An 11,463-nucleotide genomic window follows, 5' to 3' on the forward strand; every position below is an offset into this window, starting at 1 on the left:
AAGTTATTGTTATTATTACTATTACCTTTGGATAGTCGCTATAAAGGGGTATCGATTAACCTTTTTGTTACATCACCTCTCCGATCTAAGGTATGTCACTTATCGGTGGAACTCTATTTTAAAATTAACTGTCATTGATTAATTCATTTTATATATTCGTATAGAGTCTTCCTCATGAAGACTTTTCGATCAGACCTCCGATTGCTTCAGATCCCCTATTTGAGGTATGAAAATTATTGTAATTATTATATTTTATATGAAATATCATTTACCATTTTATTCTTTTCATGCATATAAGGGACTAACATTGAGGTATTATTGATTAAGGGTTCTCCCCGAACACCTTCTCCTATCGTAGACATAGTGTTTTTTTAAGAAATATCATTAATCGATTTGTCTTTCCAGTTATTATGTTTATTTAACAATGTTTTATCTTCTTTTCAAGATGAGTGGTTATAGTTACTTGCTAATATCCCCAACTCCAGCAAAAGGATAATAGATATTAGTTCACAAGAGGAGGACTTATAGAAGGATGTTTCCGATGCACTCCATGTTGAGGTATATCAATTATAATTAGTATATAAATATTCATATATACTGATCACTGATAATTTCAAAATTATAATTTTACAGTCCATCGAGGGGGCAAGCACGGTTGACTTGACCATGATAAAAGATTCTCTGGCCAAACCTTCTCTGACACACATGGATAAGGTAACATTAATCGATTAATTCGTAATTGTTACGTAAGATGAATTAATGAATTAACAGTTATATGTACTTGTAGTTGGTTCATACAACACACGATCGGATCATTCGGAAAGGTCAACTTGTTCATACCCAGTATACAAATTCAATCAAAAGAAGGGCGAAACGAAAAATCTAAACCATTCTATCCTCTACCATAGACCGTAAGGAATCTTTCCTCACATGGTACACTGGAGTTACGGCAACTGACGTGCATGATGTTTACTTCATTGGGTCAAAGTCGAAAGACAATTTCTGACGGATTGTGGTGGAGTTGTGCAAGTGGCTGACCGACGATGTAAGTTGTCTGTACTATATAATTTAGTTAAAAGTTTGATATATTTGTCAATAACTAACACATTTGAAGTTTTTTATATCATTCCAGCATGTGAATTCCTTTTTGGTTATATTACGTCGGCACTAGAATGATCACTGTTTGATTGTTTCATAACGTTGGATGACTATCCACACATTCCTCGTAAGACATGTTAAAATGGGTCTAGAAGAGTTGGCAAACCACAGTGGATGAAGAGTATCAGTTTTTGGGGCTTTTCACGATTATGGTTGAGGCAAATTATACACCAGAATTGTTTTACAAACCGTAGGGGATAGTTGATAAGGTATAGTATAATAGTATTTTTATTATATTTTATGTTAAAATAGTTTATAATCTATACGTGTAACCAATTAAATTTGTCACTATTTATAGGTTTACATTCCTATAAAATTCGACTGCGCACATTGGGTGCCCAGAGTTATAGATTTTTGTGATTGATCAATTATGATGTACGACTTTGAGTTATCATACTCAAGGAATATGGGATGTCTCGAATGACAGATACGACCGTACATAACATTCATACCTACATTATTAGAGGTGACAAATTTCTGGACAGTTTCTAGGCAAACTCCATTACATGATCTCTTAGTGTTATATCAAGCGATGAATGTCCCTCAGTAGGAAGAAGGCTCCGGTGACTATGACATGTTTATGTTACATTTTTTTTAGTGTTTGATATTGTCACGGAGCGTAGATTTTCCCCAAGAGTCGTCTACCTCTATACGTCGACGTTTAGCATCGCAGTTGTATTTCCATTGTATCGAATAGATCACAGATGTATATTTAGTTCACTTATTGTTTATTTATCGTTCTTCAGATGTTCTTATATGTATATTTATTGTATGTTTTTATGTATTTGATGTATTTTATCTATCATTATATATGGATATATATTTGATTTCATTTTTTAAATAATTTTTTTACATAAATAAATATTTGAGATTTGAGTGATGTTATTAGCATTAAATTATGGTATTAGTGAAATATTCAAAAAGCTCATTCTAACAAATATGAAATGAAGAAATTATTCACACTAAATTTATTACATCACATGTGAATACAATTGCACATTTGAAACAATGATGAAAATACATCGGTTACATATCATTTGAACAACAGTGATAAATCATATAACTAACAAAACTAAATAGAAGCTTGTCAAGATCTCGACCCTTTACCTTTTTTGGATGAACGCTATGGGGCAAAACATGGGACTGGTGTTAGGCTTTTACATTGGGTTCGGATATGTCTTGCTTTCTTACAACTATTGCAAATCCTGGGTGTAATATTTTCTCCTTATGAAGGATGTCGATTTCTATTGGAATGGCAACCCAAATGACGACTATTGAGAACAGGGGTTAGGATAACTCTTTCTTCTGGTGAATACAACCATTCTGATTAGTTTCCAAGAGGATTGATAGGTTCATAATATATTGCATGATAGAATTTGGTACGGAAGAATGGATGAACCCATGTATTGACATTTGTGAGCCTCATGTGTCTTGCAACAGTAATGACATGCTTGCACGAAAACGTGAAAGTTGAAACTTTCTGCACGTATAAGACATTTCACTGAAGTTCATAATGCCTATGTATCCACCAAAACTAACAACCTAATATTGAGTAAGTGTAATTGGCCAGACCTTCAAGGTTGCAAACTTTGATAGACGACGACTGATATTCTCCTTCATCCAAGTGTTGATAAAGTTAAGGCATTTATCTGTAATTTCAAAAAATATTAATAACACATTTGTTAATAACAAACATAAGGGAAGAAATACATGATCAAATACATAGTTATTAACAATTGGGTATGTATTTGTATGGTTCTCCTCTAGTAAAACCATCATTGTATGGTTCCACAAATGAACTCAATGACCATCGTGATAGGCAGGCCCCGTGCATGTCTGACAAGGGAGTTAAATATTAGTTGTCATGATGTTGTATCGATGCCCTAGAAAGTATGCTCTGCTCTAACGCTCAAATCCGACCTCACGTAGATAAGCCTCAACTTGAGGGTTCATCGCATCAATAGATCGCATAATAGCCTTAAAATCTACTTTTGTGTATGATTTGACGACTTTCCAATATACACTTGTAACCTGCAAGGTGGTAAATAATATGAGAACTTTATGATCAAAATGTATAAAAAAGTTAAACAGAATAAAATTTTAATACTTGTTTAAACATGTTACCTTTGAGTCTCGTTTATACTTTGCTCGTATATCACACAAAAGGTGATGACAATAACATCCATGGTGGACACCTGAAAAGACTTCAGTCATTGTAGAGTATATAGCATAATGTCGATCTGAGATTATCGTCAGCTCGAAAATGTCATGGATGCATTCTTTAATCTTCCTGAGAAACCAACACCACGTGTCGTGATCTTCTTTTTTATGGACACCGAAACCAATGAGGTATATCTAGTTATTACCATCAAGGCCCACTGCAAGAAATAAATGACCAAGATATCGACCTTTAAGGAAAACAATGTTAATGCAAATAATAGGTCGGAGATATTCTCTAAATGCATGAACGGAACATCCTAATGTCGATCATCATCCGTTTCAATAGCAGTAACAGTTCCAGGATTAGTACGTTGTAGATTATAGCAATAATCTGATAAGAGCATAAATGATTCCTCCGATGAGCCCCTCAATGAATTTAAAACGTAATTTTTGCCCGTTAAGCCTGTGAATATGAAATGTCAATTTTATACCAGTCGACAATGTCCACAATTATTTTTTTAGGCTAATAAATTCGATCAATTAACATAAACTTTGACCTCACTAATTGACCTAAAGCTCAGACTCTAGCTTATCTATGATGTGACGTTATTTGATCAACTAAACATGTATGAGTTGGATTCATTTGGTTCATTTGAAACATCTCACCGATTTTGGATTTGGTTATGTGTACATACCATTGACAATTTTCAGCCTTACACTTAATATTCCATCACCCCTTATCAGACTTCTTGACCTGGAGTTGAAATCCTTTCAATAGGGCAATATCACCAAACTTTACACTTAATATCACATCATCTTTCAATTGTACTTTATTATGGAAAATATCACTAAGCTTTACACCATTCTCCTCTCGAATCGATCTTGTACCACCTGATGATGTTGATGGTTGTGGAGGAAAATCAGGAAGCCACCTAAACGGATAAGTGGGAACATTGTCAAAAAATGGCCAAGAATAATTTTCACCACCTGAAATAGAATCTTTAAGTTGTAAACTGTTCATACCCTCGGTAACAAGTGGCATATACTCGGGCTCTACCTTTTCAAAAGGAATATCAGATATATCATTTCCATCAAAGTCACCCCAATCGGGAACCTTATCTTTCTCTCCATGAGCCCATGAGTTTGCAATGTACAATGGGTCATTACTGAAATCAATCAAGTTTTCCAAATTATATTCTTTTTTCACTCCACTAATTTATTTTTCATCTTCTTCTTCTTCCTCCTATCCTTCAATTAGGTATATGTAACAAAAACAAGAATACATTCCTATAAGTATTGAGATATATCAATAAGATCCTGGACATCTTCATCATTTTGGATCTGTACAGGCAGTCGAACTCGATTTTTCTTGGCTTCATTGATAGTTGAAGGTAGTTTTTCATTGGATCAAGACGACAAAACTCCTTCAAAAGCTGAATAAATCCATCAAATGTTATTCTATAAGGAATTTTAATAAATTATTTGGATCCTCCAACATATTTCATTATATTGCCATCACCTTGAATCTATTCTCCTTGGTAACGAACCGATGCATAACTATCCATTTTAATTATCAATCCTACAATAACAAATTTTTGGAAAAAATTAATCATTTATAACAAAAAATTTGTAATAGTTATTTAAAACAGTCTTAGAATGATTAATATCATAATACCCATAATATTTTTTTAATATTTCATTTAACCCCCTATAATATTGACATTTTATTTAATACTCTTGTATGTTATCTTGTATCAAAATGCATCTATAACATTCCATTTAAAACGTTTTTACAATGTTTAATATCAAAATACATCATATATTTTTTAATATTTCATTTAACCCCCTATAATTATCTAATATTTTATTTAACACCTTTATATGTTATCTTGTATCAAAATGCATCTATCTATCTTAACATTTCATTTAAAACGTTCTTACAATTCTAATATCAAAATACCCCCATATTTTTTTAATATTTCATTTATATAACATTTTATTTAATAACTTTGTATGTTATATTGTATCAACATGTATCTATCTATTCTTAACATTTCATTTAAAACATTCTTATAATGTTTAATATAAAAATTTCTCCATATTTTTATAATAGTTCATTTAGCCCCCCTATACTCCTCTAATATTTTATTTAATATCCTTGTATGTTCCTTTGTATCAAAATACATCTATTTATTTTTAACATGTTATTTAAATCCTTAATATATTATGTAATATCAAAACATCCCTATATTTTTTTTAATATTTCTTTTAACCTCCTATAATTATCTAACATTTCATTAAACACCCTTTTTTATATTGTCTTGTGTCAAAATACAATCATCTATTCTTAAACTATTATTTAAATCCTTCATATATTATGTACTATCAAAATATCCCCATATTTTTTAATATTTCATTTTACCCCCTATAATTACGTAACGTTTCATTTAACACTCTTATATGTTGTCTCATATCAAAATGCATCTATCTATTCATAACATTTCATTTATAATGCTCTTACAACGTTTAATATCAAAATACCCTTAATATTTTTATAACATTTCATTTGACCCCCCATAATTATCTAACGCTTCATTTAATACCCTTGTATGTTGTCTTGTATCAAAATATATCTATCTATTCTTAACATGTTATTTAAATCCTTTATATATTGTGTAATATCAAAATACCTCCCCTCCCCAATATTTTTCTAACATTTTATTTAACCCTTATATTATTATCTAATATTCAAATATCTTCTTTATATAACATACAAACTAGATTTAACAAATAAAATTAAATTTGGAGTTAAAATTCGTATAAATACATTTTTTTTACGATATGATTTTTTTCGATTTAAATTAAAAAATACGAACTTTTTTCTTTCGAATGAACTCGTACTAATTGATATTGAGTAAAAATGAGAGTGAGAGTAAATGTCTGAGTGATATGAGAAGTGTGTGTGATAAGAGTGAATGAGAGAGTTTATATAAATGTGGTGAAAGATAATTTTAGTATTTAAAAAAAGTTTACGGCATTTTTGCGTAAGAATAGAAAAAATTAACATTTTTATTTAATAGAGAGGTAAAATGGGTATTTATTATAATTTCCCTTATTAATATGATTAACAAAATCCATTATAAAAATTATGTAATCACAATGTCGTATGATAATCATGAACTAACGTGACACCACTCAAAATATAAAATTTGAAATATGAAATTAACACACTTTCAATAAATGTTAAATTTGAATTTTCACTTCAAACAAACGCGGCAAATATCAAGTGTTTTTCCCAGGCGCAGTCCCACCAAAATTATCAGCCCATTCTCAATTCCCAAAACCCCACATGGTCCAACAATCACTCATTCAACCAATAACATTCAAGACTTTCCGATCCAACGGCTCTCCTCCCAAATACTACTTTTCACGGGGATCAATTAATAATCCAACGGTCATCGCGCCTCATCCCTTCTATATAAACCCCGCCTCATCTTCTATTAAACGCAACAAATAAACAAGTGAAAGAGAAGAAACCGGCTAATCGGCGTCTAACAAGGGATTGGGAGCAAAAATGTCAGGAAGAGGAAAGGGAGGCAAGGGATTGGGAAAGGGAGGAGCTAAACGCCATCGTAAGGTTCTCAGAGATAACATACAAGGCATCACGAAACCGGCGATTCGACGTCTGGCGAGACGTGGTGGAGTCAAGCGTATCAGCGGCTTGATATACGAAGAGACTCGTGGCGTTCTCAAGATCTTTTTGGAGAATGTGATAAGGGACGCCGTGACCTACACCGAGCATGCTCGCCGGAAAACTGTCACCGCCATGGATGTCGTCTATGCTTTGAAACGCCAGGGCCGTACTCTCTACGGGTTCGGTGGTTAGAGTTAGGGTTTGGTTTGTCGGTGTTTTAATGTAATTTGCAATGAAATTTAAGCAGGTAATGAATGTTTTTATGGCAACTCACAATTTAAATTAGTGTTCTGTTCATGAGTTCGTTGGTTCAACATTGGAATTGGAGGTCTGTTTGGATGCTAAGAAAACCGGTAGGAAAGAAAAGGAAAAGTAATTATGAAATGTATGAGATGATTTATTTATACTAAAATTATATATAGTTTGAGTGTATAAAATAAATATATAAATAATATATTATTATTTGATTTAGTGTTATTTTATTTTTATTTAAAATAATTTAATTATATATTTTTTATTAATTATTAAGTAAAATAATACTGTTTAAATTATAAATTTAAATTTATAATTTTTTATTAAATAATTGAATTAAATTATTTTTTATTAAATCAAATTTAAGTTTTTTATAATTTTAATTAAATTTAAAATAATCTTTTTATTTGAATCAATCATAAAAATTGAAGTTGTTTGAATTCAGTGCAGTGGCTATAAGTTATTTATTGCGTGATATATTATATTTTATGACAATAATATATACTTTACACATTTGGGTGAAATTTATAGTTTGTGATTTTTATTGAGAAATGTAATATATTATTCATAAGTTTTATCAGTTTTTAAAGATCCCACCCAAGGTATCTTTCAAGTGATCCTCTCCAACTTTTGAGAATACAAACGCTCACATCTGTTAATTTTTAATTAAAATTAAGAATAAAATTATTATTTAATAAAATAATTTTAAAAATTAAAGTTTTATTATATTCTTCTTTTTCTTAATTTACAAATTTAATAGGTTCTCTCAATCCAAAATTTGAAAAATAACAATATCATCACTAAAAGTTTGAAACCATTGTCAAAGATGATGAAGTTTGTCATTTCTGACTATGTTTGTTCTCTCACCTAAGTTATCTGTTTGTGCCTACTTGTTTTCACCCACTGATTGAAGTGATTAACTCTGACAAAGATCTTGATGGAAATGATTTTATTTAATTTTTAGACAAAGATACTCTGACAAAAATGATTTTATTTTCTTCAAAAGAAATAAAATAACTATCATCAATGGGTGAGAACAAGTTGGTAGGAAGAGATAAATTAGGAAGGAGAGCTAATGCGGTTAAGGACTGTGAATTTTATCGTTTTCAATGATAGTTTTAAAACTTTAAGGTTGAAATTACTATTTTTCATATTTTAGGTAAAGAAAAATTATTAGATTTTTAAACTGAAGGGGTAAAATATAATAAAATTTTAATTTTTTAAATTATTTTGTTAAATGATGATTTTTTTTAATATTAATTAAGTTTTTTAAATAAAATTTTATTAATAGATAGATATATAAATTTAACCTTCCTTGGGTGAGAGTAAGTCTTTCGGCCTTTTTGAAACTACAAAAGATGGAGGCCCAATCCATCAAAATTGGCCTTCTCTTTTAACATCGTTCAACTTCCATGGTCAGTCCATCTCCTCTCTCATTTCATTTTCTGATCCTCTGCAACACCAATCACCGAAACGTTTTTGCTTCAAAGTCATCAAGCTCAACAATGAGCATATTATTAACTTGCTAACTCATTCAACTCGCTCTTCAATTCAACTCACAATTCTGTTCCATTCTATTTTCACTACCTTCCCAACCCTAGATCTAATCAATTCAAATCCCGATCCAATTCAAATTCGCCCAAATGTCCTGTCTCGCCCTATCTCTCCAACCGGTCAACGGATCCGACATCCTCCTCCAAACCCGAGAATGGTTCCCTCCAACCCGAGCCCTCGCCGCCCTTGCCGCCTTCCGTCAGACCCGCGAAATCTTCGCCGCTACCAAACGCCTCCAGACCCTCCAAGCCCATCAATCCCAATCCTCCGCCTCCTCCGTCGACCACGACGCGACTTTCGACTCTATCGCATCTCTCGGCGATGATCCCCTCGCCGCCTCCAGCGGCCAGCTCATTGTAGGCGTTGAATCTCGGTACCGTGTTGTTTATCGTCTCGTGAACTCTATCTACATCCTAGGCATCACCAACGCTGATCAAGACAACTCGATCAATGTCTTCGAGTGCATTAACACCGTTAATCAGGCCGTCAGTGTCATTGTGACGGCGTGCCGTGGCGTGGATGTCACTCCTGAGAAACTCAACCGTAAGTATGCTGAAATTTATATGGCTTTAGATATTGTCTTACGTGGGGTTAGTAGTATTCGTTTAGCTGCAATGTTGGGTTCAATGCACGGTGACGGAATTGCAAAGATGGTTCACTCTGCATTAAATACGGAAAGTAAGATTCGTGGAGCTGATCATTGGAGCTCTGTTGAGATTCATTCCCTTGAGCATTTGGCAGCTATTGATTCGTTTTCGAATGCTCGATTTGAGCTCCCAGCTGAGACTATTACAGCCGGAGATGAGGTGGCAGCTACTCTTATTGTGCAAACTGCTAATGAGCAAGATAAAGATAAGGAATTGGAGGAGAGTGAGGAGTCTAATGTTGAGAAAGACCCGTTTGCAGCGAGTGAAGCAGTGAATAAGGAGCAGGAACTTGTTGGTGGGTTTAAGAAGAATAAGGGTTCGTCCACTGATTTGACTGTGGCCTTGGCAGGATTGGAAGTTACTACATTGCCACCAGCTGAGGCAACGCAGTCGACTCATATTAATGTTGAGGGTTTTGAAGGGGAGTATGGTGGGATTGAGTTTAGTAGTGATAAAGCTACGATGGAGGAGACTTTTGAAGGATTTACTGAAGCTTGGGGTGGTGGATTGGATGCCTCTGAGTTCATTGGACCGAAGAAGATTGCGAAGAAGGAAGGGCTTAGTGGTCTTGAATTATTGCAAACTGGTCCTGATGCTCCAACTAAGAAGGCTGATGGAGCAGGAGAGACACCACTTGAGAATGTTTTGATGAAAAAGACTGAAATGAGGGGTCCTGAAATGTGTATTGTGGAGCAAATTTCTGCAGAGTTTAGGGAATCATTGCTTGCTAGAGCAGGTTTAATGGGTGTGGTTTATTTGAGAACATTACCTAAGAAAACTTCTGGTGATGACAAAGAAACTGAGTTCTCATTTCGTGTTGATGGTACTAGTGGGGTTAAGAGATTTGTTATGCAGAGTAGCAAAGTTAGTAGTCTAGGCAATGGGATGTTCCATGTGAGAACAGCTCCATCTGATGAGCCAATTCCAATTTTGAAGTACAGTTTACTTCCTAGGATGACACCATTGCCTTTAAGAGTTCGATTGATAAAAAGACTTAGTGGTACTTTGCTTTCTGTGATGATGCAATATGTTTCAAACCCTAACCTGCCTACACCATTAAATGATGTAACATTTGTCTTGAAACTACCAGTTGACCCTACATTGTTGAAAGTTTCACCTAAAGCTATGTTGAATAGAACTAATAAAGAATTGAAGTGGCATATACCAGAGATTCCTGTCAAAGGCTCTGTTGGTCGATTGAGAGTAAGAATGCCTGTGGATTCTATTGAGGAAAATGCTGGGGAAGAGCTTGACGTTGTTGGTTATGTGAAATTTTCTGGAGAAGGGATGCTATCATTATCTGGTGTTTGTTTACGGCCTGCTACGGAAGGTAAGACAGACTTTTATGAGGTTGCTCACAAGTATGAAACTGGGGTTTACATGTGCAATTAACCACTTTTGTTATGCTTCATTTTCGCTTTTTTATTTTTGGGAGGGGAGTCAAGCAGCTATATCGTTTGGTAGTGTCTGTAGCATTCTTTGGTTATGAGCGTGTAATTTCGATCAAGATTTATGTAAAAGCTTTTTCTCTTTTCTGTTGTCGGCTATTGATTTTTATCAATGGATGGTGTATGTGGCTCTTTGTGTATGTTTTTTATTTGTCTTTTCTGAAGTTCTATATCTCAGTTCTTTTTGTTGTATTTTGAGATGCGCATGTATGTTAGAATTCATTTCTGCTTAACACCAACCTTATTTCTGTGATACAAATTTTGTGGTTGATTATAGTGTATTTGTAAGAACTTCTAATAATTTGTTGAAGTGGTTGCTGAATGAATTGTGATTATTATAAGTTATTGAAGAACTGGGAAGCATTTTCTTTATTTGTATGATGCAGTATAGGTTTAGATCAGTAACAGCTTGGGAACCTTTATTTTAAATCTATTATTATATAGAATATGGATGTATCCTGTAGTTGCTTTAAGTTATGCAGGAAGAGACTTCTTCTCTTGTGTTAAAGTTCTTTGATGCAGAGATAATATTATAGGGTTTGAAAATCGT

The 11,463-nt window shown here is 33.3% G+C and overlaps 2 protein-coding genes across 2 annotated transcripts; both read left to right on the forward strand.

The window, feature by feature from the left end:
• The first annotated feature begins 6,805 nt into the window (after window positions 1-6,805).
• On the forward strand, window positions 6,806-7,297 carry LOC123194404 (histone H4). Its single transcript, XM_044607595.1, has one exon. The coding sequence runs from the start codon at window positions 6,893-6,895 to the stop codon at window positions 7,202-7,204; it is 312 nt and encodes a 103-aa protein (XP_044463530.1). The 5' UTR covers window positions 6,806-6,892; the 3' UTR covers window positions 7,205-7,297.
• A 1,371-nt stretch (window positions 7,298-8,668) lies between these two features.
• On the forward strand, window positions 8,669-11,077 carry LOC123194944. The gene has a single exon (XM_044608454.1). It carries the CDS (start codon window positions 8,908-8,910, stop codon window positions 10,855-10,857), a length of 1,950 nt encoding a protein of 649 aa, XP_044464389.1. The 5' UTR covers window positions 8,669-8,907; the 3' UTR covers window positions 10,858-11,077.
• The last annotated feature ends 386 nt before the right edge of the window (window positions 11,078-11,463 follow it).

The sequence above is a fragment of the Mangifera indica genome, chromosome 13, assembly GCF_011075055.1.
Source record: "Mangifera indica cultivar Alphonso chromosome 13, CATAS_Mindica_2.1, whole genome shotgun sequence".
Taxonomy (NCBI): Eukaryota; Viridiplantae; Streptophyta; class Magnoliopsida; order Sapindales; family Anacardiaceae; genus Mangifera; species Mangifera indica.

Coding starts and splice junctions, on each gene's coding strand:
- LOC123194944 (XM_044608454.1), top strand. CDS start 8,908: ATGTCCTGTCTCGCCCTATCTCTCCAACCGGTCAACGGATCCGACATC.
- LOC123194404 (XM_044607595.1), top strand. CDS start 6,893: ATGTCAGGAAGAGGAAAGGGAGGCAAGGGATTGGGAAAGGGAGGAGCT.